This window comes from Pholis gunnellus (genome assembly GCF_910591455.1).
Source record: "Pholis gunnellus genome assembly, chromosome: 13".
NCBI classification, from domain to species: Eukaryota; Metazoa; Chordata; class Actinopteri; order Perciformes; family Pholidae; genus Pholis; species Pholis gunnellus.
The window spans coordinates 6,946,887-6,974,400 of NC_136540.1; the positions used below are offsets into that span (position 1 = coordinate 6,946,887).

Genomic DNA, 27,514 nt, shown 5'->3' on the forward strand with positions numbered 1-27,514 from the left:
GTTCAAAAACATTGGTAATTTAATTAAAACACATATTTAGTGTGTGTAACAAATTGTGTTATATTTCACAGCTTCATGTTGTGTCCAAAAAAAAACAATCAAAGTCCTGACGCAAGCAAGCAAACAATATTTCTTGAACGTATTTATCAATATCATTCAACATCAAATCTTCAACTCATAAATATAGACAGCATCTGGTATACAGTGTGTGATAGATATACAGTAGTAATGTGAAGCAGACAATCACTTTATCAGTGCAACTCAAACAGCATGCAGACAGTAGTACAAGGACACAGAAGTGAGGAAACGGGTTCATTGCTGTGATTCAAGCAGGCATGAACATCACATCCCTACACGTTACTGAAGGCGTTCAGGGTTTGTGCGCACACAAGGTTTAATAACTCCTTAATAATATGAAGAACACTTTCAACATATAAAAAAAGATAATCAATATTGCAACAAGTGGAAATGCTTTTTGGGTTTATAAAAATGTCATGTTGGAGATCATCCTTAAGTTTAAAACATGTACCCTGTACTCTCAATATTGTGAATTTGAGTCCAGCTCATGACTTGTCACCTTTTTTTTTTATATCTAATATGTTTTGGCATATTACGAAAGGACAAGGCACATTTTGGTTTTAGTCCAGCAGATTCTGACAAGCTCTAGTCGTGTCAAGATGGGTACCCTATTCTTTTGTAATGAAAAAAAAAGAAAAGGAAAAGCCAGTGTTCAAATACTGAACAAACTCACACATGAATACACACAAAACACATGTCCAATAGACGTACAACAACCTGACACATCATTTCAATAAATAAGAATATGTGAACTGAACTCAAAATAATACTTAAGACGGATGGAAACTTTGACAAAACAACAGTTATTCATTTTCAAGAAAACATAGAAGACACAGTTTGCAGCCCATATCTTTCCTCTTATAATGGGTTTTAACAGTTCTTTGGGAAAATAAAGGCACTCAAAAAACAGTGAAATATGGAGCCCCAAAAGTCCTGACAGATCATCTTTTGCTAATAAAAGCTGTGTGTGTGTTTGTGTGTGACCTCGTATCTCACTGTAGGACACATTTGTCTTTGTTGTTAAATTTTTGCCTCCTCATCTCCAGACCGCGCTCTAGACGCTCATCCTCCTCCATTGCCCTGCAAACACAAACACATATATCAATACAGCGCATAAGACATCTTAGCCATCTATACCCAGACCTGTATCAATTAATTCCTTGTAAATAAGGAATACAAATAATTCATATCACTGAAGTAACTACATTTTATGTTTTGCAGGTCAGTATCACAAGCATTAACCTTCAATATGTTTTTACTTTTCAATGCTTTCTCTGTAACCTCTTGTATTTTAGGGATTTGCTGTCTCCCTGCGACTTGTTTTGTCTTTTTCCACGCAACCATACACACACACACACACACACTCACCCTCTCTCCTTGGCGTCAATGTCTCTGATGATCTCATCCCGCTGGTTGACCAAAGACACCAGCTCTTGGAGGAGCAGCTGCTCCCTTTGCTGCTGTGTGGACGACTTCTGCCAGTCTGCAGGACAAACGGCAGAACTTTACGTAACGGTTCCTATAATCATGTGCAGTTCACCAATTTCTGTTTTTTTCCTTGTATTAAACGAGGGTTTACCTCCTCATTCACCTTTACTGAATAAAAAAGTGGTGTTGAGCAAGAGGCTTAACTTCCAGCTGTTTTACTGGTGCTGGTGGCGAACAGCAGATGGGATGGCTAATTGGTTCCCGGTGGTGGAATGTAATGAAATGCATCTATTTTTTAAATACATTTTATTGGTTTTAGTTATCAACATGCCAGTCATCTGTAAATCCCTTTGAATTACTACTTTTACCAAAGTTAATAATCTGAATACTTCCTCCACCTCTGTTGGTTACTCACCTTCTATAGCCATCATCACCCGAAGTTCCCTGTTCAGGAGCTCAAACCTCCTCTCCAGATCTTGCTCCTCTTGTCTGTAGACACAGTTGATAATCAGCAAAGTATTGTGTATACCGTATGTGTGCGTACATGTGTGTGTATTGTTTGTGCGTAGAGAGGTCTTACAGCAGCTCCAGATTGTCCTGTCTGCGTATCAAAGCGTTCTTCTTGTTCACCAGAGTGAACCACTCCTGGATCAGTCTTTCTTCTTCACTACGGTCGCTTCCTGTATGAACAGAAAAACAAAAGGCAGTTTAGTTTGTATATGAGAAAACCTACTCCGTTCACTGATGCTTCCTGAGTCCTTCCAGTTGATTACTTATTGATTATATATATATATTTTCCACGTGTGTGTGTGTGTGTGTGTGTGTGTGACTCACCTGTTTCCATGAGACTTCGCAGTCGTCTCTCCACCACAGCGGCTCTGCTGTCGATGTGCTTCTGCTCCGACTCCAACGCTGCCAGCTCACTCAGCACATACTGACTGGTGTCCTGCAGACACTGACCACAAGCCACATCACACACACACACACACACACACACACACACACACACACACACACATACACACACATACATGCAAACACACACACAATCACACATGAACATACAGAAGAGAGGAAAAAGGGGAAAGGAGATCGAAGGAAAGAGGGAGTTGCGGGAAAGAGGAAAACAAGTAGAAGAAGATGGTCACAAGATTAGAGAGCGGCCTAAAGAATGGAATCGATATGAACAGATTTGAACAAAGTTAAAGCAAATGTGATTTGTTCTTTCTGGCAGCCATCAGTCATATTCATGATGTTCATTTGATTTGATGTGAGAAGGAGAGTCAAAGATAAAAGAAAAGATTAAGTAGAGAAGAGAAAGGGTTAACTGAGGAACACATAACTGACCATGGTTTCCTCTTCTTGTTTGGGAGGCTGGGTCTCAGCTGTACTCTCTGCACACAGGGACACACACAGGACAAATCAAAAGTGTACAAAAAAAGAGAAATACATCTGAATGGGAAGTTGAATAAATACTGAAGTCTTTGAAAGGCTTGGGCTTTAGGTACTCACCTGTATTATTAGTGATTCCTGTCTTTGTGTCTTCATCCTGGACAAGAAAAAGATGAAACTATCACGTACAGTAACTAATACAAGGCTGACACATACAGCAAATGAAGAAAATACAATTTAAAGTGTTTTTTTAAATCCTGTTTTAGAAAATGACATTACAGTTTAAACATGAAAGTCAGTTCAAGTTAAATAGAAAGTGTCACCTGAGTCAGTCCAGATTTGACTGCTTTATTAATCGACCTTGGTGGAGGGACTGGGGTTATTGACTCGTCCCCTAAAAACAGATATAAACAACTATTAGAAGTTGGATTGGGGTGAACCTAATAATTCACCCCAATTTCCTGAGTAAGCTTTAAACAATTTCCTCTTTTGTGTTTTTTCCTGACATTTGTCTTTTGTCAAATCGTGACAACTGAACCCATCATGACTCAAGCAAGAAATACAATATGGACGGGACTCTTAAGTGAGTTTGACTGCACGATTTGTTAAGATGAACCCACTAAAAAGGGTCCATGAAAATAAATGAATGAATTGTGGTAAAAATAAGAGAGCTGACATGTTTAAACGTGGCTACAGAGGCTACCTTTAATCAGTCGTTTGGTCCTCGGTGGTGGGACGACCAACGCGCTGCTCCTTCCTTCCTCCAAGCTCACTCCTTCGTTCAGTCTGGCCATGCAGAAAGCAGCGGCATCGACGTTAGTGGGACCGGGACCAGAGAGGACGGGGCCGTAGCTGGACTGGCTGCTGTTGTGCTCTATCTGCAGCACACTCAGCTCCTGGTTGGTGAAGTGTGAGCGGATCTGGCTGAGGTAGGTCATGACTATGAGCCTGTCGGGGACGGACAGAAGAACCATGTCGGACGGCTCCAACAGGCGAGAGATGCCCAGCGCCTCGAAAGCGTCAAACGCCTGATGTGGTAGGAAGACAAGCACAGAAACAAAAAGAGAAATATCTGTTAATAAGTAAACTATCAACACATCTGATGGCACTTAAGAGCTGATTATAAAATTGATCAACATGAGCCACGTCTTTACCTTCTTGTTGTTCAGCTTGATGTCGTTAGAGACCAACTGGTCAAAATCTCTAATGGGACAAAACATGGGAAGCAGGTTACAGGTTAACATTTAAATTCATGTGGGGCTGACACCAACAATTACTTTCATTATTGATTAATCTGCTTGTTATTTTCTTGATAAATCAATCTATTGTTTGGTCTATAAAATGCCAAAAAATAGTGAAAAATGCCCATTACAATTTCCCTGAACACATGACAAATGTGTAGTTTTGTCCAAACAACACCCCCAAACCAAAAGACATTCAATTTACTGTTATATAAAATGAAAAAATGAAGCAGATATTCACAGTTGCAAATTGAATTGACAATTGATTGTTTCAGCTCTAAAATATAAAATAACTAATGAAAAACAAAGATCAAACTAGAAAGAGGCATGAAGCTGAAAAGCAGGTTATGTTTCTTGCAAGTCGTACATTTTGTCTGGATGGAAATGATGTAGGATGGAACAGAAGGCCAGGCCATTTCTCCAGGAAGTGCTGAAGTTGGTGACCTTTATACCCCGGTACCCGTTGGTGATGTCCTGACACCACTGGAGCAACGACTGGCTGGAGTTCACCAGGCCCTGCAGGAGGAGGACGAGAGAGGAAGAAGTTCAGTTTTTGTTTGTGATTTAAAAAGCATGTCAGAGTTCATGTACACATCAGCATTGTGCATATTTACCTCAGCTGCATCGTCCTTCCCGTCAGCCTCCTCTCGGACCATTGAAGTAGGCTTAAGGTCAGAGGTTTCTTCTTCTGGTAAAGTAGGAAGCCGAGATGCGGTCATCTCACAGTGATGGGGAGGAGTGATGTTTGTGTGAGTGCGCTGATCACTGGTGTGTCTGCTTGAGGTGTCTCCAAGCTGTGATGGCGATTTCTTCTCTCCACCATCAGGGAGGTCAGCACATTGGCCTTTTAGCCTACGAGGAGACAGGACATAAACAACGGGTCATGAAAGACACTTTTTTTTGGAACAGAGGAGATCATTCAAACAGCGATGAGCGAGAGACATGCAAGCTTGCTGACACGGCAGATGGCAGCATAGCCTTGGTGTTACAGGGCATGACAGGGAACATAGAGCAGAACGTTCTGCATAGTTTCCTCAGCACAGGTCTATGCTGTTCGGCCAATTTCAATCACCTCAGAACAAAGCAGATTCACCAAACACTTGTCTATACATATCATACACAGCAGCAGTTCTTCAAACTTCGCATGCGGCCCGGTGGCAACACACACACATGTTGCCAGAGCTGTTTTAAGTCTTTTGCGAGTCCAAAAGAAAAGCATTTGCTTGCTAAGCTGTGTGGCTGATTCTAGAAGCAAGGCTTTATGGATGCCGGACTGATGATCTGTCCACCACCACAGTCCAGACTGATGTGGTGAAAATGAAAAATATATCCATGGCCAAGAGGATGAATCCGCATTTCTTTGGATTGGAGAGTCTCTGACTTTACCGCTAGTGCCTCCATAAGGTTGACATTTTGTGGTATTGAGTGAAATTTGGGAGAGACCTCAAGCCCGTACCAACACTTTGGTTAACGACCAAATAAAGATTCCCATCAGCCGCCGCTGTACTTGGTAAGATACTATACATCTGAATGTTAGTATCGTCTTTTAGCATGCTGATGTAAGCGTTCAGCTTAATGCACTGCTTCAGCCTCACAAAACCGCTGGTGAAAAGAAGGCTTTATTCTTATTAATGATAATTAATAATACAAATATTATTATTTGTATTACAAATATATATTATAAGATTTAACTTCAAGTCAAATTTAACTTCAAGTCAAATCTTTAGTGTCACTTAATTCCGACTAGAGTCTGCATTTCTGCATATCACATGCCCAAACAAACACAAGGCTTCGGTGGCATGTCATTTTCTGGAGCAGCACAGGCTGACTTACACATCCTCCTCTCCTTCTTGATTTTGCTCCAGCTCATTGGCCGGTGGCTCCTCTGCCTCAGTTAGGGATATTCCCTGCAGGGTGTCACAGCAGCACTGACTGTAATCAACTAGCTCTGTGGTGTCACTGTCAATATCACAGGGGTCGGGGATGAGGAGCTTCATACTGCGAGGGCCAGAGGCAGGTGATGAGTCACCTGTCATCATATTGATTTTAGCCAACAACCGCCTCTCCTCCTCTTGGAGCTGGTGGTCTTTGGTTTGTTGGTTGAGATCAGGGGTGTGTGTTTGTGTGCGGGGGCTGTTGATTTGTAGACTGTCACTCTTTGTGGTGTCTGTGTTCTTGTTTTCTTCATCATCCCTCATTTCAAGATTCCTGTGTGCCTCTGTAGCTGTTTTGACCATTTTTGTGTCATCGTCAATCTTACTGACGTTTGTTCCTGTGTGCATCTTGTTGTGTGACTGCATGCTGGCAGTGTTTGTGCTCAGAGGAAGTGGCCAAGGCACCACAGACGATTGGACAAATTCTCCCTCCTCATTGGCTGCTACCTCCAGGCTGTGGCCAGTGTTTGTGACATCATCATCTCTCTGTCCTTTCATTGGCTGTTTTTGTGCTCCACTATATTGGGGAGCAGATATGGCTCTAGTTTTCTGACTGTTTCCTTCCTCTTGATAAGACCCCGAAAGAGGTTCGAGATGAGGACGTTCTGCCAGACTGGTTAGAGATTGTTCAGGTTTATTCGGGTGACCGGCAGCAGAGTAAAAGGTTTGTCCACTGGAAGAGAGTAAGGGGGGCATCTGGGTAACAGCGAGGGATTGGTGGCCTGGGCTGAAGACAGAAAAGAAGATTTCAGAGCTGAACCTGAAGGCCGAGGAACTTTTGAAAACACTGACCAGCAACAGATCCTTCGCATGCTCCATTCCCCTCTGCAACATACAACCATTTCTCTTACGCAGCCAGAGATCAAGTAAAATTCAAGTAAAAAAGGCACAGTTGGTTGTTGCAATACTTAAAACCAATGAACAGTAAATTGATGGTAGAGCAAGACGTTGTTAAAGAAGGACACTCCAGCTAAATCTCCCAACTGTCCCAAGATTTCCAATGGTCTTTATATCCCCATTGTTTGGAAAAGATTTTCCCCAGACTTCCAAAAGCAAGATTATACCAAAACACCAATTTAAAACATGCTCCAGCCTCCATTGTATTGTAATATCCAATGACCAAACCGATCCACTAATCCATGCTACTTGACGTGCTACAGCAGCAATTGAGTACTGGACAAAATGCGAGGAACCTGTTAACATTCATTGATGACAGCTGTGCAGACAGCAACATTCATAGACAGGAACATACAGTCGATGCAGATACATCCATTATACAGCTTCCCCTTTTCTATGCACGCTGCACTACTGCTGCATCTTTGATTAAATCCTTCTTTCTCCACGTTAAAATGACTCCAACAGCAATAGGACTGACTAAGTTTATCTACATGGGAAAAGCTAGTAAACTCTGGCAAATTGGCACCATTAAAAGCATGCAGAATTAGCTATTGGCAGTTCCTGCTTGCAGTTTATCCATGGATAGCCAGACAGCTGTCACTGGATTACTTGGATACTGAAGATGTGATGATTCTCAGGCAAGGTCTGGAGTTTTAAGGAGTGATTTGTTTTTCTATTTCTCAGGAGATTTATGGAGATGATGTCTTCGGAAAGTGTTAGTTACACTGAATATAAAAATATGTGTATCATGTGTTCAGATTGAGTCATGACTCTGAGAAGGAGTGAGATATTTCAAACAAGATGTGCATGAAGGGTTTTAAAGTACCTTAACCGTGTTGATAAGCAGGCTTCCCGTTGTTGCTATATTACCGGAAACATCCTTCTTTCACCTGACGCAGTATCTTTGCCATCCGCCCCGCCCCCATGCAATCTCTATCTCTCAGTCTGAAAACCTCTGTTTTAAGTCCTAACCAGAACAAGATGTGGAGAGGAAATTCCAATTTCCTTCACAAACAACATGCTCATTATGTTGTTTGGGGGAGGACACACATACAGTACATGACTCACATCAACATGCCGACACGCAACTTTCTTGAAAAAGCCAAACCCTGAGTAAATTAAGGGGAAGTAGTGCTTAGTAATTATTATTTCCCTGCAGATATAGCGTGCGACGGCCTTGATTATAAGACGAGGCATACACCACAAATGTACAGACAGAGTTCTCTGATCCACAAGACGCAACAAGCAGCTCTCTTTCGCATAGACAACTCTATCCTGGTTACTCATTGCGCTCTCCCTGCAGCTATCTGTCTCTCTCACCCACCCTTACTCACCCTGCTTCCCTTTCCATGTACAGCTCAGCCAGCCAGATGGAGCCAAGATCTTCCTGTCCTCTCTCATACTCCACCTCCTCGTCCTCCTCCTCCTCTCTCAACCACACTGGGATGGCGCCAGATTTCAGGTTGGATTTGCCCTTTTTAACTGATCTCAGAACAGTATTATCCAGGGCTTTCTTAACAGCAGTTACAGAGTCCTCGGGTTTAACTGATTGGGAGTCAACGTTGCTTGTTGGTCTGGGTACAGGGACAGAATCAGCAGGTCCGGTTGAAACCAGTTGGACAGTATTTGTTGTCACTAATTTGGGATCAGACTTGTTTTCTGGCTGCTCTTCATCAACCTGTAACACCTCATCATACGCAAGCTCATCCATCTCCAGTTCCCTCAGAGGAGGCCAGTTTTCTGATTGGTCGTTCATGACTTCCTGCAGTGACGTAGAGCCAGAATTGATCTGTTTCTGTTGTGGTTTCTCTCCTTTGCTATCCTCTTCCCTTCGCCTCACACTATCCTCCTCTCCCCTTCTCTTCTTTTCCCTTTCCATCTCTCTCTTCCTCTTCTTATTTTCATCCTCAATGTGCTGCTTCCTTTCCCTCTCTTCCCTTTGATTGTTCTCCAGCGCTTCCTTCTCTTTTTCCAGCCTCTTTGTCTCCTCCTCCCTTTCCCTCTCCATCTCTTCTCTCTCCTTTTCCAACCTCTCTGCCTCTTCTCTCTCCTCCCTCTTCATGTTTTCTACCCTCTCCTTCTCCTGCTCTCTGTCCTTCTCCTGCTCACTAGCTGCCAGTCTCAGACTTGCCACCAGACTTAGCCCGTGTGAAAGCTTCTGAGGCAATCCAGTCTGTTTACTAATGGTCTGGTTTTCTGTTGTGTCAGAGAAGGCTGTGGGTGGAGAAATGTCGACACCAACAGGAATCAGTGGGTCGTCATCTGGCTCAGCGGAGTGCAGAATCTGTGCGTCTCCTCCATGTAAAGGTGGCCGATCTTCATTACTTATAGGGATGCATGGTTGGCCTGCAGAGTGGTGGGCATGACTTGCATCACTGGGTCCAGCAGTCTGCAGGATGGAGGTCACTGTCTCATAGCTAAAGGGACAGAGACGAGGGACAGGAAATCTCTGAGACAGTTCTCACCCTAAAATGACCTCAGCAGGCTGCGAACAGTTGGGACAGAAAGCCAGTCAGCATGCTTGATTAAGCAGTTCCGTTTTCTCAGACTTTGTTTTGGTGCTTGTCCAAAACATACAGAGGAAGCATGTATTGTTGGTTGCACTGAGAACCACCCCACACTTTATTTCTACAGTACTTACTAAAGCCCTCGGGCACGATTAAGAAAACGTGACCAGAAGACATGAAAACACTTTCTAGTGCCATGCAGCTGCGAGAAAGATAACACAACTAGCCCATAAGTATGCACAGAGACACATTCTCTACTACACACTGAAAATATGAGCACATTGTGTTCGACAGCTCACTGAATGGATTATAACCAAGAAAGAAAACAATGGTTGATCAACCACTTGGACCAACAGCATGGTGTATCGTGGTGGCTTTTGAGTACAGTTTTTCTCAGAAGAGCAGTTATTAAACACCAGACTGTTTCTGGTTTTCCACAGCATTAAGCACTCATACACACTATGTGTGTTATGGCAAATGTAGCCATCCCATACCAGCAATACTGCCATAGAGATAAAATAATAACTCATCAAAATGTAATAAAATGTCTCTTTAAATTGATTAATAAAATGTATGATAAATAGGCTAAATTGTGTAAACATACTGCAAGACTTGCTGGCCATTATTAGTTAAAGGCGTGCTTTTAACTTTAAAACACTTTTATAACCTCTGATAAAATGATTATTTGTTAAAAACATAATTATAGTTTTGAAGTCTTAACTCTTAATTATTATACTACCTCAGTCAATAATGTAAAATATTATCCCTCTTTTGAAGTTGTTTTTGAAGTTATAATGCATGTGTTTTTACTGCACCTGTTTTTTTAAACATTTAGAAAGATTTTTTTTATTGCATTTGACTTTATGAAGTTATTGAATTATCCAAAAGTTGTCTCATCATTAGCAGTTATTGGCAATACGTTCTGACTGCATTTAAGCTTGGTCTACAACACTTTTTAAATGCCTCAACCTTAAACAATTAATTTAACTAAATTCATTAATTAATTAATTTTAAATAAAAATAGACGGATCAGATAGGCAATAGGCAGGCAGAGAGACTCACCCTTTATACAACACCCCAACTACTGCTGACATGAAGCCAGTAGGCGGCTCCAACTGCTGCACTGTAACACACGCGTCTGCCTCTGTTTGTGCACATTTCTGGGCACTAACACACACACACGCACACACAAAATGTATTCTTGTGAAAAGCTCTCATCAAATAATGTCCATTTAAACAGCCAGTCTAACAGCATAGACAGTGGTTGAGATGAAGAGAACAGCATCAGATGAGGTTAATTGCAACTAAGCACTGGTTAAGACTGCAGCACCATAGAGGAATGTTAGTCAGTACATGTGCAGGTGTGTGTGTCTGTGTGTGTGTTTGTATGTGGTGGTTTGCAAGCAAAAGCAGACATATGCCATGCTGCAAAGGAACCGTCACATGACTCACCCCCCTGTTACACCACCCTCCTCATGCTTCTCATCCTTTTCTTCGGTGCTCTCACTACTTTCCATCCGCGTTTCCGCTCCTGTCTCCGGTGTGGTCTCCTCTACTGTCGCCCACAGCTGCTTTTCGGCCTCGCACACTGGCTCCTTATTGTTGGTGAAACTCTCCTGACCACCAGTCAAGACCTCGGCTGGTTTCTCCTCATCTGCTCCCTCCTGTTGTGGTTTTCCTGATGGCTGGAGAACTTGTTCCGACCTCAGTCCTGGTTCTGGTTTTGCGGGAAGCAGCGGCTCCAGCGCCAAAGCCGTTCCCTCGACGGTCGGTTTTGGGAAAACCTCTGGTGAGGTTTCTGGTTCAACGCTGGGTCCCTCTGGCTCTTTGGGCTCCTCTTTAACTGGTGGAGCGCCGGGTTCAGCAGGAGATGGGAATATGTGATGCGTTTCTGAGTCTTTTACTGTTATTGGTTGGGGCACCTGCCTGACAGGGGTGTCCACCTCAGCAGCATCTTCTCTTTGTGAGCTGGAAGAAAGGGATAAAAGCATGAAGGGGTTTTAGTTTTACATGTTTTACCTACTACATCATTGAGAAGCCAGAACAGCAAAGCAGACAGACACGCAGATAAAGAAAGACAAAGCAGACAGACATCCCCTCATCCATTCTTACCCTCTGCACAAAGGTTTCGCACCCTCCATTGCAGAGATTTTTTCAGATGTATCTTTCCCACTTCTCCATTCTAGCGCTTTCCATAGAGGAACCTCTTCATCAGACAGCCTCTGTGGAGGTGGCACCAGGGTCAAGACCTCTAGTGTGAATGGTTTATCCTGAACATTGGGGCCTGAACAGGTGCTATGTGGAGTATATGTGGCCGATATTTTCTTTTCTGGGATAACAATGTTTGCCAATGAACCTTCCTTTAACAGAGAGGGTTGCCCAAGACTGGAATAAGGAGAAAGAAAGAGGGAAAAATATAAGGGGGGCAGGTTGAAGAATTTCAAAAAGAGTTCAGCAGAAATAGGAAAGGGAGAGGAGGAAAGCCACACAACAACGACAACACAAACAACTAATAGTAGGGGTGGGTTATGCCACAAAATGTGATACCAAGTAATACCACGGCCATGACCACTGATAAATACTTCATAATTATTAGCAGCAGCTGGAAAATGTGTCATTATTAATGAGGTAAATGCATCAATGGTTACTTCTGAAGATATTTGCATGTTAAAATGCAAGACAGATTTCAATGGTAAACAATTTTTATTGTGTGAATTTTCTTAAAATAACACGTGCACACAAAACAGCAGCAGAGAAGCAAAGAGTGCTCGTAAGCACGATCTAGTAGTACTGATATTTAAGACAAGACTTAGTATCGGTGGCATCAATACTTTGGGGATTGATCTGCCCCCCCCAAACACAACATAGATAATAAAAAAAATCTTATATGAGCAGAGAATCAAAAGATAATCATCACAGAAGAACAGAGAAATAAGGAATCAGCCCAACTTGATTTAGGACAGAGTTGCAGAACGAAGTCTGATGTTTCAATCAGTAGAAAGTGAATTTAAAGTGACTTTTGGTAAATTGATTTTATTTGCAGATTAAGAAAGCAGATGACGGCCATTTGAGTTATGTAAATCACATCAACACCTAGAGTGAAATAATGACTTTTTATTTCAGTGGTGCAACTCACCGCTCATTGGTGGCAGAGCTTGGTTTATCAACTGTTTGAAGGGTCATCTTTCTGTTATGTGATTGGCTGAGAATGTGTGAGGGCAGCTGCTCGGATGTCACGCTGGTTTTGTCCGGAGGAGGGAGGTGGGGAGCAGGAAGTGGAGTTTGTGTTACATCTTTAAGAGCCGCGGGCGAGTGTGTGAAAGTGGGAGGAGGGGCGTCGGTGTGTTTGTTTAGCTGAGGAACTGGCAAAGAAGAAGGAGAAACTAAAGTTTTCATCTTTTGCTTATCCTCATCTGACTTGTTGGCCTCCAGACTGCAGATCGGAGCAGCTCGTTCCTCCTTGCTCCTCTTGTTTTCCTCCTCTTTCTTTCGTCTTTCCATCTCTTCCTTCTCTTGCAGAAGCTTATTCTTCTGTTCATCCTCTTTCTGTTTCCTGTCTTCTTCCTCCTTCATTTTTCGTTCTGCTTTCTCTTTCTCCTCTAAATGTCTCTTCTCCTCCTCGTCCCTCTTTTTGTTTTCCTCGTCCTCTTTTTTCTTCTTCTCTGCCTCCTGCCTCATTTGTTCCTCTTGCAGTCGTCTCTCCTTTTCTTTCTGCTCCTTCAAGAGTGTCTCTTTCCTCCTCTCCTCTTCTTCACGCCTTATCTCCTCTGCTTTTTTCCTCCTCTCCATCCTTTCCTTCTCCTTCTTTATGAGTCTCTCCTTCTCTTTCTCCTCTCTCCATCTTTCCTCCTCCCTCTCATTTTCCTCTTTGAGTACTGTTTCCTTTTCTTCCCTCTTTCTCCTCTCCTCTGCTTCTTTGACCCTCTTCTTCTCCTCCTCCTCCTCCCTCCTCTCCACTTCTTCCTCCCTTTTCTTTCTCTCTTCCTCATTCCTTCTCTGCTCCTCCTCCCTCTTCATTCTCTCCTTCTCTGCCTCCTCCCTCTTTCGTCTCTCTTCCTCCTCTTTAATTTTCTGTTGCTCCATCTCTTTTTCCTCCTTCAAGCATTTCTCCTCCATCTTCTTCTGCTCTTCCACTTCAAGGAGCCTCCTTTTCTCTTCCTCCCTCCTTCTCCTTTGTTCCTCAAACACTCTCACCTCCTCCTTCTCTTTTTGCTCCTCCTCTTTCATTTTCCTCAAGAATCTGTCTCTCTCAAGTCTCCTCTCTTCCTCACCCCTAGATTTTTCCTTTTCCTCCTCCACCTCCAGCAGTCTCCTCTGCTGCTCTCTTTTCCTTCTCTCCTCTTCATTCCGCTTCCTCTTCTCCTCCTCTTCTCTCAGCTTCTCCTGTTTTTCTCTTCTCTCCTTCAGAAGTCTCTCCTCCTCAAGTTTCTTCCTCTCCTTCTCTTTCTTGACCTCCTCCTCCTCCTGTAAGAGCCTCATCTTCTCCTCCTCTAACAGTCTCTTCTTCTCATCCTCATGTTTTCTGCTCTCTTCCTGCTTCTGGAGCATTACTCTTTGCTTTTCCTCTTTCCTCCTCCTTTCCTCCTCTTGTTGTTTCTCCCTCTGCTTCTCCTGCTCTGCCTTGATCATCACCTCCTTCTTCATCGCTGCTCCCTCTAACTGCTCCGTCAGTGATGGATTTTCTCCACCCACCTTTTCATTGTTTTTCTGCAGACTGCAGAAGAGATAAACAATATTACTTAATCCTCAATCTGTGTGTGTGTGTGTGTGTGTTTATTATCAGCACCATCAGTTCACATTTTGCAAACTTATTTTTTAATGCTCTGGACCTGGATTTTATCTGCGAATATAAATACTCACCCCGGAGGACACCTTTTGATAGTATCTCGCTTAGAGTCATCCTCCTCCAGAAACAAGCCCCCTGATTCTTGTCGCTGTGACTCAAACGACTCAAAGATGATGTCGTCAAAGTCAGGCTCTGGCTCAGGCTTTGCCAGTGGCGGCTTTTCGGCCTTAAAGGCGCTAATAACACCCATCTCATTAGTTGGTGTTTTCAAATCAGTTTCCCTCTGAGCATTTGGCTGTTTAGGAGTGATAAATGCTGCCACAACATTGGTGGAGGTCTGCTGAGGGGTGGAGCTCTCACAGCTGGAGAAGGGCCATGGAGGGGGCGGGGCTACTATCAGCTCTGAACGTGACTGGGCAGGACTGGGGACAGAAATACTGGAGGTCAGGCTCGAGAGATGAGTGGGTGAGACTTCACAAGGCTGACCGTGCAGGAGGTGATTACGGGTGGAAACAAGCGGGCCACAGAGCAGACAGACCTGATCATTACTCCACTGCCGTGTAAAGGAAGGTCAGTGCAACAGGAGGCAGGGTACACAACACTCAACCGTTAGCACATGTTAGCATCAAGCAACCATGAGGCCTTGAGCAATAGTTTCACAAATCTCTTGATCAACAAACAGGGTAAAACTGTTATTCAACCACACACGCAAGCTGAAGCAGGTTTTGCCTCAGTCAGCACTAAGGTGGGTTAGCTTGGGATCATTTAGACCATAATGAGTTTGCCATGATGCTGACCGATACATATGATTGGATTGAAGGAATAACTCCCATTCCCAACTCCCATCTCCCAAAAATGTTCATTCCAATGACGCACTCTGAAGTTCTTACAAAGATCGATATCGGCAACAGTATGGAGACTGCTGGATTAGCTGTACATCTGCGCACCTAAGAGGAATAGTTTGACATTATGGGAAAGCTTATTTCCTTTTAATGCTGAGAGTTAGAAGATCCATGTTAGAAGATTGATACCACTCTCATGTCTGTGCGGTAAATATGAAGCCACCTTCTTAAATGGTTAGCTTATTTTTGCATTAAGAATGGGAGACTGCTAGTCTGTCCAATAGGTAACACAATTTGCCTACCAGCATCTGTGAAGCTCACCAATTAACATGTTCAATTTTGTTCCTTTAATCCGTACAAAAAGTGTAAAAATGACGTCACAGGGTTATTTACGGGAGTATTTTTTTGCACAGATGAAACAAACAAGATATGATATGTTAATTAGTGAACTTTAAAGGTGTGGGTAGGTGGATTTTGTTACCTTTGGATGGAGACAGGATTACTGCTTTCCCCATTTCCAGTGTTTATGTTATGCAATGCCAACTTTCTCCTAGTTGTAGCTTCATATTCGAAAGACAGGCATGAGAACGTTATTGATATTCTCATCAAAAAAGCTAAGAAGAGCATTCGCCAAAAAACTATTCTTTGAAGCATTCATGCAATTTCAAGCAGGTTGCCCATCTCAAAGTGTACAGATGTGCTCTGTGCGCTTGCTTTCATGGGTCTGTGTGTCTATGTTTCTCCCAAGCTGTGCTGTCAAGGCGCCTCTTCAGCTCTGTGGTCTGCTGACACATTCTCTCCTCACACAGCGGCTCTTGGCCAAACACAGGATCCAAACCAAGCGATCTAAATGGAGTCACTCATGTGATATCATCCCATGACCTCACCTGATACTTGCTGGTTCATCTTTGATGGCCACCTTTGAATCCTGGGCTGGTCTGATTGGCTGGTTGGATACTCTGATGTTGGCCACTGCCCGGTTATTTTGAGGCGAACCCTTGTCCCGGCACAGAGGGCTCTGAGTTGTTTCCTCGTCTACTTGAGCGAGGGGGAAGGTTGAACCTTGAAAGAGCAAAAGCGAGGTTATTTTTTTTGATGAAATCTGCTTCCAAATGAGACATTTCCATCCGTCAAAAAGCATGAGGTAATTGTCTTGGCTGTAATAAAGACTGACATGAGATTAATTGATTAGCTGGCTGATATACCTGACTGACAGGAGCTGATTGGAGCGGAAGGAGCAGAAGGAGACACAGCGAGCTGAGAGTGAGGAGAGGAGAATAAAACTGAGGTGGAAAGAGACGAGGAGCGAGGGGGTGAGGAGAATGGAAGGGAGGCAGTAAGGGCTGGAGCGGCGGGGTCACAGAGGGCGTCAAGGTCCGGACTACTCAGCAGGGGGACAGGGGTGATGTCACTACCAGATGTCAACCACGTCCCCTGAGCACCTGAGGAAAGCAGAGAGGAAGGAGAGGGAAGAGGAGGCGGAGAGGGAAATAGGGGAGACTAGATGAAGCAGGTTTATAGGAGAGTGAAATGATGGGGGAAGAAGTCAGAGGAAAATAAAACATGACATTGACGTTGGTTACCTGACTCTAAGGTACTGGGGTGAGTTTTGGGGAGTGGAGTGGACTCAAGAGGAGGTGCATCAGCGGAAAAGGGAGATGGAGATGAGGGGCGGGCGACTGATTTGACAACATGAGGTCTGAAAATGTGAGCACGGCCTAGTTGGGAGGACAGACGATGAAAGATATTAAAAGCAAAACACAGAAGGACAGAAGAGAAGAAAAGATTTTTAAGATTTGAAAAGAATGTTAGTAGTGGATCATCTTTTTATTCTAGACAGTCACAGCGGAGACAGACCGGAGACTGAAGTAAGATCATCAGGAGTTTGATCCTCCGGGGGGCGCCGTTGTTGTGAAATAGGAACTGAGGAGACGAGAGAGAGAAAGAGGAGTGATGAGGAATAAAGACAAACCAATGTATAGTTAGCGAGAGGCAAGGAGTGAAAGAGGAACAGCACAGCCAATTTCATATTATGCATTTTACTAATTGTATTCCACCATCACAGAAGACATCTGTATCTGTCAGGAACAAACACGGGTTTGCTGAAGTCTCGACAATGTTTAGTGGTTTAAAAAAAAAAGGTATAAATACACAACAATATAACTACATTTTAGAGTTTTATGTATATTTTGAATAGTGAATTATTGCTCGACAAAAACAAGCAGGTACCAAATTAGCACATAGAAAACGGCCACAACACTTTCCTCTGTTCTTGCCTGAGGTACAATGTCAAAACGTTCTTCCTCACACCACACATACTGTATATAAGTAGCATACCTTTGACTTGTAAAGTAACATGGGCATGACTCTAAATCATGTGGAAGACAAGGTCAGACCAGACCGGCGCACATAAGGAATCAGTTAGTGGAAAGCATGCAGCATGCCTGTCTGCCAGCCAGCCACATTGATACCTTTTCCTGAGCATGACTGGAAGATTCTGGGCAGAGAGGGAGGCTGAGAGAGGGTCCGGGTGAGTGGAGGGTGAGCGGATGGAAGCTCAGAGGACAGGTCGAGCTTACAGGGAGAGGAGGATTTAGACGGGAGAGAATGGGAGGCAGTAGAGGTGGTCTGATGGGTCATAGTAGTGGACACAGTGAAAGAAGACATTTGGGGAGCCGTGGAGGAAGGCGTTATGACAGTCTTGGGGGATGACAATGCAGGGGGGGGGAGTTTGGGAGTTAATGAGATAATGCCAGCTTCGGAGGTGCTGGGCGGCTTAGAAGGCAGTTTTGAGGGGGTATATGAAGAAGGAACAGACGGCACTGCTGAAGAAGGCTTCACTGACACAGATCCAGAGCATTTGGGAGATGGAGGATGAATGGAAGAGGAAATGTTTTGGGTTGAAGGTGTGATTATGGGTGCTTTGGAGGATTTGGGGGATGGAGGATTTGCAGGAGACACATCAGAGAGAGGCAGGACAGACGAGGCACTTTGGATTGAGGGAGTAGCCGCTGTGAGCTGTGAGTTTGGAGGATTAGGTAGTGGGTCAGAAGAAGCAAGAGCCTCAAGGAGAAGAGGGTTTGATGATTTTTTATGCTTGGATCTGGGTGAGGGCTGAGGGGAGGGGCCGGGGGAAGGTTGGATCTCTGACTGAACAGGGGTGGTGGTGAAGGGGTGTCGGCTGCGACGGGGCGATGGCCGAGGAGCAATAGGTAGAGGAGGGCGGGAGTGGACAGCAGGACTGGGAGGACCGCCATCACGCCCACAGGCTGGACGAGTAGATGGAAGGATGGATGGATGGATGGATGGATGGATGGATGGATGGATCAGGGAAAGTGGATTTTTGCAGAAAGAGAAATTATGAAAAAGACAGGAAGGAAAAGGTTATGAATTGAGAATGAAAATGAAACTAACTGGGAGTCAATGACAGTTGAGGATTTGACTAAAGGTGAGCACATCAGTGGTATAAACTACATTTACTTAAGGACTGTACTTTACTTGAGTATTTCCATTTTCTACTACTTTATACTTTTACTCCACCAAATTTCTGAGGGAAATATTGTACTTTTTACTTCACTTAATTTATCTGACAGTTATAGTTACTGGTTACATAACCAGTACCTATAACACATTTAGCAAATTATCTTATTTCATTTTCTTTTCTCAACATTTTTTTTAACGCAAGTGAACTCATTTCACAATATTCTGAACTCAATTTGAATCATTGTAGTGCACCAACCGGCTTTTTAAAATAATAATTAGTATTAACGTTTTATTTTTTTGCATGTAGAAATATCTTTATAAGAGTGGAGTTCTTTTGCAGATTAAACTGACCACATTTTATATTAACAATTCAAAATCATCTCGACCAACGACAACAAAAATGCTGCTCACATATTAACACACAAGTGATAATTATCATATCATATATTTAACAAGGGGCCTGAAAGGGGCCACTCTGCATAATGAGTATTTTTGGTACTTTCATTTTATTTGGTAATTAATATGCTTATATTAATTAATATGTATTAGTATGCTTTCATTGTTTTGCATTACTACTTCTACTAAAGTAAATGATGTACATACTTGTTCCACCACTGGTGCGTTTCTGGATAACAACGTACGCCTTAAAGCCACGCAACTAGATCGGTGGTTTGACAGTAATGCCTCTCTGGACACATTCACCTTTAAATGCCATGTTGCTTTTCACGCCTCCAAACAAACTTCCAAAACATCCGTGGCATTGGTCATCACATGATTCTCAATAATGTCTAGATGAGAAATATGTGGCATGCAGAGCAAATGGCACGAGTGTGTGAATTACTGTTATATGAACTGGGCCTCCCAATAACAGATAGGTGGAGAGAGAGAGAGTTCCTGTTCACACCTCCTCCTCCTCCTCCTCTCTGGCAACAGAAACAAACAGCAGGAGCAGGTGAAAGAACGGGCAAAGAGGAAGCTACCTGAGGCTGGATAAGTGGGTCCAGTGGAGTCTCGCTTGTAAGGTGGAGGAGGGGCAGGGCGATTTGGGCGAGTTAGAGTGTGCGGAACAACTGCAGCTACCAGAAAAGAGTAGAGCAAGAGAAGTGACAGGAGGAAAAAGAAGGTAGAGGAGGAGGAAATGTCAGAAGAAAAACGCTCACAGTGAAGATCAGCGAGAAGAAGCAGTGTTTGTGTAAGTCTGCCCACCTGTAGCAGTGACAGACTTCTTGTCCTCATCTTCATCGCTCTCATTGAAGTCGTCCATGTTGCCGATATCTGTGGGTTTGACGCTCATCAGGCTGGCGAGACTCTGCATGTCTTCATCACTGAGGAACAAGAACACGAGAGCAAACATTTATCACAGAGTCATTACTTGGTGATTAAATGTGGTTGAGGCTTCATTTCTCAACCTCCAAAGTGGAATCTTATTATTTACGAGTATAATATATACAACATATAAAAACTCTTCCTAGTTTTTGTAATCGGTGTCCATTTTCAAGTACGTAAACTACGACTCACGTGGCTTTCCCCTCACGAACGAAGACGCATGACAGCGACAGCTTGAGCGTGGCCTCCACCACTTTGACGGACAGCGGCTTCAGCTTCAGCGTCAGGTCAGTCTGGGTCGGCGTCTGACTGGCAAACCGCTTCAGGTTGATGTCTGCTGATGCCAGCACCTTACGATGTCCCTTGTTCTCCTTTACATGGCCAACAAAAACAGCCATGATCAGTAAAGGATTTTGAATCATATCAACTTAAAGAATCACAAGCAGAGTAGTCAAGAGATACTTACACCCTCGATGACAAAGGTCCACTCTTTGTCCTCAAATTCATCAGCATTGACCTCCTGAAGAGGTGAGAACAACAATAACATTTGCAGTCGAACATCCTGCCCGACCGTTACACAAACCTTTTTGTAAATGTTGCTATTTAATGAATACATACATTTATTTGTCTGGTTGTATAACAGGTTATGTTATGATATAACAGGTATAAATGTGACACACATATTATTATTATCATACTGTGAATTTGTGTTTATTTTTACTATTTTTATCCAATATCTATAAATGTTAACCATGTTAACCGTATACATTCATACTACATTCTTATACATACATTTAACTGTATAACTGTGTATATATATGTACATATTCTGTGTATATTATTATTATTATTATGATGTTATTTCCAATATTCATCTATGCAATTCAAATGAAGCATCTTGCCATATCAATACAAGACGATATATAGCATAATATACTGTAACTCATTTTTTAGATTCTTGTTATTTTTGTTGTTGTTGTGTGATTGATGTGTGACTCGGCTTCGCTGCAATTTGCTTTTGGGATTAAAAAAGTACTCTGAACACTACTGGACCCCTCGTGCACTTTATGGAAGCATCTGCATTGGTGATATTTTGTCACTCTCCATTTTTCCCTCTAATTTCTCCCCGTGTAGAGTAAACAGTGTATTCTGTTATTTTGGTACCTTGAAGAGTGTAACAGAGATGTCGATGTTCTCTGGGACAGGCCACACCACCATGCCCCTGTAGGGGTTTTTGATTCCAGGCTGCCAACTGTGGAGCTGCACAACAAACAACATTAGTGAGACTGTCAGTCATGGAAGAAGTACTCCGAACTGTTACTTTAGTAGAAATAGCAATGCTTAGTGTATAAATACTCTGTTACAAGTAAAGGTCCTGCATTCAAAATGTAATTTGAGTAAAAGTATGGGCATCAAAACATTTAAAGTACTAAAAGTAACACTACTCATTATGCAAAACAACTTCTGTCTAATTTCAGAATAATATATATATTATAATTTATGAATCAACGTGTACATCTGTTTAATGTTGCACCTGGTAAAGGTGGAGCTCATTTCAAACTTTTCATACTACCAGGTTTGATTTATATATATTTTTTAATACTGCAAAGTAAGTGGTAACTAAAGCTTTAAAATAAAAGCAGTGCAGTTAAACGTACATTATTTCCCTCTGAATGTAGTGGAATAGAAATATAAAGTATCATATTAGTACTTGAGTTAATGTACTTTCCACCTCTGGAGACTGTGTGGGCGCCTCTGTGTGTGTATGTTTGTGGTGGTTTAGTGGTTTCACCTTGGAGCACATGCGTCTGTTCCTCCTGGTCCACACCACCCTCAGCTTGTCTGGTTGCCTACAGAAACAAACAAAAACACATCAACACACAGAAATGACGTCTTGCCTCATGTTGTTACTTGATATTAATCTGCTCTTCTCCAAAAAGGAAACTGCTTTTTTTTTTTAAAGTCAAAACAACCATTTGATCAACATTAGTAACTTTACAAAAACCCTCAGTGAAAGGACGTTCGAACTTCATTAAATCATGTCTCCAAACAAAGTGGATATTATACAAAAAAAGAGAACACAAGTTGTAATCGAAAGTCTTGTGAATCACTGGAGGACAAAAAGTCCTTCGAGTCAAAGACAAGGCACTGATATGAGTGTTTATGCAGAGTGCTGTGAGCTCATTGGTAAAATTGAGATTGTGTGTACAGCGTATGTATGTATTTCATGCAGCTGTTTATCTGTATGTTAGGCTACACAATGTATAATATGTGTGTGTGCCTATCATTTTGTAAATGCGTGTTTGTAACACTTTCCATTGTATTGTCTCAGTCCTCTGTGGCACAGGAAGTGAAAAAGGAGTCATGTGATCTGAGTCGGAGTATGTGAATGTGAGGCGTGCATCTTGGCAGGAAGTAGGAAGAGAACACACACACACACACACACACACACACACACACACCAAATATTACCAGCACATAAAAATAATTCCTAATCCCTTTCAAATCTCAGAGCCAACTTTAAATATGTACACCTACATATGCTCTTTAGAGTGCTTGTTCATAGAATCGATAAATATTGTCTCAAGTTGCAGTGTATCAGTGCTCAAGTATAAAGAGGGCTCGTGTGTGTGTAAGTGTTTATGTGGTACATTATGTGTGTTAGGGGGTCAGGAGTGGCATTAGAAATAGCCTGAGCGGCACAGCGGGGACACCGGAGGGGAGAAAGAGAGAACAGCACCAACGGGAGACTAGAAAGTGTGATCCGAAACACAAAGACACAAAAACATCTTCTGAACCAGTGAGCTTAGTAACTATGGGTTTTACACGGGCGGACATGAGGGTGTAATGCAGTTGTGTAACATGTAATTACTGTAATTGTGGTTGGTGTTTTGTCATTCAGCAGACAATGGTTTTGTCCACAGCTGACTAGAGGACGGACACACATTACCCACATCCATGTAGAAATGTTTTAAACAGCATGTGGTGTTTGTGATTGTGTTTGCGATATCAAATGTGTATATGTTCATCAAACAGAACATATACACATTTACAGACAGTAACTTACTCACTAAGCCCATCTCATGTTTTGGTCACATAAAGCACTCCTTGTGTTACTGTAAAAATAGCCTGTTGCTAAGTCTTTAATTATATCTATGCCACTAGACTGTCTCTGTCAACATCATGTTGTCATGTACAAACTTCCAGGCCTGCTTATCTTTGGCCCCTCTGTGGTTTTAATTCCTCTATCCAACTGAGCTTGTAATGGTGAATATCTTGTCCTTCCAGTCATGGTATCGTGTAATTGTTCTTTCCGCTTAGAGGCAGTAGAAACAGATTGTGAAGACAACATTGTGAATATTATAGAAATTGGAAGTTTATGTGACGCACTACTTGCATATTTACTGGGCCTGTCAACGAATATTCTGGATGCACGGCATGTAACATTAGGTCGAGCTGAACGAGGACTAATTTGATTGACCTACGTACACATCCGACAGTTACAGAGCAACACTATAATACAGTTAAAGTTGTTTGTGGCAACCTGATGAATGTAGTTCAATAATCTCTCTTTTAGCTCAGTTTTTGGTCTCTAAAAACTCCTGAGGTAAATATCTGGCTCTGTATACACCTATAGGTGCTCAATGCTCCCTATGGTCACTATCTACTTCTACACTATGACAGCTGTATGAGTGAACCATAACAGTAGAGTTGTGGACAGCTAAACAATGCGCTGAAACTCACTGATGTGTAAAGCGCTGTTTAAAACCGAATGACTTTGTATAATTCAAACTGTTTGAGGGAACCGACAGCCTTAAACCATTTAAGTTTATTAACTCAAACAATTTACCTTTTTATTTTATTGAAGCGTTTTATTTCCACAAAAAAAAAATGATTTGATTTTAGTTGTGAAAGCCTCTGTTGTGGCAACTCTGTTAAGTTGAGGAAACTGACCTTTTAAGTTGCATTAACACAACATTAACATACGTCTGACACAACTTCAACAATTGACGAAAGGTCACGTTCTCTCTGACAACGAGGTGAACTGGCAGGTTCACTGTTGACACGTGTTACTGCTCTAATTAAGATGGTATAAAATACTAACATCACATCCTTACACTTTGGGGAATCGCTAAGAATTATTTATTTGGTATACTTGAGCACAATATACTGATTTATAAACTGAAATAAAAACACAACATGTTATGATATAAAGTCAACTTTAAAAAAATGAGTCAATGGAACAAACTGGTATCACTTAAAGTTACTGTGAGAAATGTTTAACTGGTTATGAAACAGTCTCCAGTTAATACTGACGCCTCTATTTGACCTAGTAAACGAGACCATCAGTGAAAAGATTGGCTCTTTCTACCAGCACGCTGCTGACCGACCCAGATCCGGCTTTGCTGCCGCCTTTGACCTGCAGTCACAAGGCGGAGCAGTGAAAACACCGCACTGCTGAGACCCGGGCTGTATTGTTGGGCCCGCTGGAGGGAACGGAGGCACGGGAGAACCAGAACCAAGACTGCATGGACCAGACTATGACTGTACGCAGTAAAATTAGAGGTTTTCTAAAGTGACTGTGATGCTCGGAAACACTACTGCTTTCAGCCACAGGGACCGCCAGAATTGACATAAAATGGAAGTTCCTGGTGGTAACTTTAAATGCATCACAGTAACAAGTGCGTATATAGGGGCGACAGTTTCTAAGAAAGCCAATGGTTTCAAGTCATAGCACGAAATTAGAACAACCCCCCCAAACACACACACACACACACACACACACAAACATGTGACTTGTGAGACACTTTCAACCCCCTTGTGACTAAGGATTCATTTCCTGCCTCTGATGTTTGAGGTGATCTTTAAGTATCAGTAACTCTGACCATTGGATTTAATCACAAGAACTTCGGGTTGATTTCCTTTTGAAAAACAACTTTATGCCGAATAGGACTTTGGATTAATCTCCAGTCTTCCACCTGTCCTCTCTTCTCCTTCTCTCTGTTGTTTCTGACTCTGGTAACGGCTTATCAACTCTGATTTCATCATGTGTGGGAGTTGTCACTCTATCGCTTCCCGTCTGTTTGCACACAACAGCTCTCTGCTGCTGATCAAACTCTGACACTCTATTGACAAGAGCCTTCAATCAATGTAGGATTTTTAAAAAAAAACTGTTTGTTATCGTGCTGACAACAAGCCGCTTACACCATTAGTCCATACTTCAGAGTAATCTGGACAGATAAGAAGGTGGCTCCAGGAAAAGGTGGTGATATTATTCCTAGTTTTCTCTTTTTAACGTGACCCTATCCCCCTTTACTGCCAATTTTTTGACCGTATGATGTCAGTATGTTTTCTGTCCGATGCTGTGTCAGTGTGTGTCAGAGCAGAATTATGCCTCATGCTGCATCACCTGGCCACCTCCCAAATGTTTTGTACAACAGGAAATTGCACAAGAGGGGGAAGCCCTACATAGCTTGAGCGCTACAAAGTGATTGGATTGGAACTTCGAAATGAAATAAGAGTGAGACTGGTTTTGCTTAATTACAATGGTACATGATTGAATGTTGATGTTGAATGTAAAACTAAATCTTGCTCACAATGTACACTTGGCCTTTGTTGCCTGAATTTGTATACATTTTCAAAATAAATAGAGTGACAGTGATAGTAAAACATTAGCAAGTAGAAAATACAGACTGTTATTCGTTGTCATATTGGTTACATGATGGATAATGTCTCTGCACAACTACTTATTGTAATATTAAATGATTAGTCTTTAAAGAACAATGGTGCTTTAGAATGGACTGTGTCCTGATAACTGTCTAAAGGTTAACACAAACCTTGTCAATAGGCGCGGTCGGGAATCGAACCCACTATCACCGTGGAACCGCTTATCACATGGAGGCTATACAGAGGGACGCCCTCATCCGCGTCAATATAGCAACATGATAATTGTCATAATAGAGTCTTATTATAGCTAATAACATACTAAACCTGTTAGGGGAGTTATTTAGATGTCAAACAGGAAGAAACGTGCACATGGGTCATGGCAGAAAAACTCTTAAAGCAATTGTAAAGATCCAGACTCACCATTTCTTTGTGCACTCCAACACGAGTTCCTGGTACGAGGCGACAAACTGAAACTTTGAAGCTTTTTTACCAACGCGCTGCAGTCTTTTCCATACCGAAGTCATAACTTCCTCTGGTAAGATATACAATTTAACAAACAGGAAAAAGAAAGAAAGCCTCGCGCTCCTCCGCGCAACAATAATCCAAGTTCCTTAAAAGGACCTCTTCTTCTTCTTCTTCTTCTTCTGCTGCTGCTGCTGCTGCTGATGATGATGATAATAGGCTTCACACAAACTGCGACTTGCGCTCATTGACAATAAGTGGAATCACGCTCAGAAATGTCGCGGTGTAGTGAACAGAAAGAGACGGACAGAACTGGCAATTAAGCCAGAAGCAAAGAGGAACCGATTCCGCCCTGCTCGCTGTCATTCAAACAGCCGGTAAACCGCCTGATATGAAGCTGACGTTTCAACCCAACAACTGCGGCGGCTCTCATTGACAACTCTCTCTCTCTTTCTGTTTCTGGCAATAATCCACACGGAGCCACGCTTAGTCAGGCCCCCCTCCTACCTTCAGTGACAGCAGCCTGTAACAGACAGACAGGCAGAGAGAGAGAGAGAGAGAGAGAGAGAGAGAGAGAGAGCGAGAGACAGGATATGCAAAGACTGTGTGGTGATGCAGCATTATGCAAAAAGGGGTCTTTATCTTTGCTGCTTTACTGTATGTGCGACAGCACCGAGGAGACAGTCTGCAGTCATACCTGTAGACTTTGATCCTGACTGTCTGTGTCACTGGAACGGGCTTATCTGACTATTTCACATAATCAGCTCTGCACACTCAGATCTACTGCAGGTGTGTAACCCTGTAAGCTGTCATGCAACTCACTTAACTTAACTTAAGCATGAAATGCATAAAGCCCATTGCCGTTATAATAAAATAAGAATTGAGCTCATACTAAAGGCACTTCCTGAGTTTCGGTTGCGTCATTCAGCGCTTTCAAGAAACATGTGTTTCATCCAGTTAAATACAGAGGAATAGTTTCCATGAGGGCCAGTCAGTGTGTGTGTGTGTGTGTGTGTTCAAGCTAGGTCAGAGCACAGGGATTTTCCTCGGTGAGAGCAGGAGTGTATTTTTAGGTGTGGGGGGTAACAGGGATGGATGGATGGACAGAGGCAGCTGGGGTGGAGGGCAGCAGCAGCGGGAACAACTCTCTCATGACTCAGAGTTGTTCTAATGTTACACCGTTGGTCGATTATAAAGAGGGAGCATTATTGCTCTCAGTACCAGCAGTTTGTACGGCTTCCTGTTTTCAACATACCTCCTAGTAAACAGACCCGTCCACCGTGCGTCCACATATTTTCCACTTTTCATGTAACACAGACCTTCGTATTGTAACGGCGTAACACATTAAAGTCCTTTCCAGCGCTCCCTGCTGACAGCCACTATACACCGACCTCCAGCCTGGTGTCCGTTTATTCAAATGATCACTCACTATAGTGCACGAACAGCACTTGCTGATAGATGGACAACAACA

General features: G+C 42.7%; 1 protein-coding gene across 16 annotated transcripts; it reads right to left on the reverse strand.

Moving 5' to 3' along the window:
* Positions 1-101: 101 nt before the first annotated feature.
* LOC306704692 (EH domain-binding protein 1-like protein 1) lies at positions 102-26,456 on the reverse strand. Of its 16 annotated transcripts, none has more exons than XM_079171173.1 (31): positions 26,002-26,456; positions 21,707-21,764; positions 21,079-21,174; positions 20,381-20,434; positions 20,107-20,285; positions 19,795-19,913; positions 19,569-19,658; positions 17,577-18,374; positions 16,963-17,028; positions 16,689-16,823; positions 16,311-16,547; positions 15,993-16,167; positions 14,338-14,685; positions 12,614-14,191; positions 11,590-11,862; positions 10,930-11,445; positions 10,540-10,644; positions 8,305-9,387; positions 5,973-6,800; positions 4,754-4,991; positions 4,507-4,655; positions 4,053-4,101; positions 3,602-3,926; positions 3,222-3,292; positions 3,019-3,055; positions 2,854-2,900; positions 2,341-2,461; positions 2,087-2,186; positions 1,922-1,995; positions 1,447-1,561; positions 102-1,158 (listed from the first exon to the last, which is right to left on the reverse strand). In XM_079171173.1, exons 1-31 carry the CDS (start codon positions 26,103-26,105, stop codon positions 1,071-1,073), a joined length of 8,256 nt encoding a protein of 2,751 aa, XP_079027299.1. In that variant the 5' UTR covers positions 26,106-26,456; the 3' UTR covers positions 102-1,070. The 16 variants fall into 16 exon arrangements, with proteins under 16 accessions (XP_079027299.1, XP_079027300.1, XP_079027291.1 ...); XM_079171174.1 differs by having other exon boundaries at positions 2,341-2,452; positions 19,569-19,664; XM_079171165.1 differs by having other exon boundaries at positions 19,569-19,664.
* Positions 26,457-27,514: the final 1,058 nt, after the last annotated feature.

Coding starts and splice junctions, on each gene's coding strand:
- LOC306704692 (XM_079171165.1), bottom strand. CDS start 26,105: ATGACTTCGGTATGGAAAAGACTGCAGCGCGTTGGTAAAAAAGCTTCA. Junction 9,388..10,539: donor GTTGGGGTGTTGTATAAAGG/GTGAGTCTCTCT, acceptor CTGTCCCTTTAG/CTATGAGACAGTGACCTCCA. Junction 2,901..3,018: donor AGGAATCACTAATAATACAG/GTGAGTACCTAA, acceptor CCCTGTGTGCAG/AGAGTACAGCTGAGACCCAG.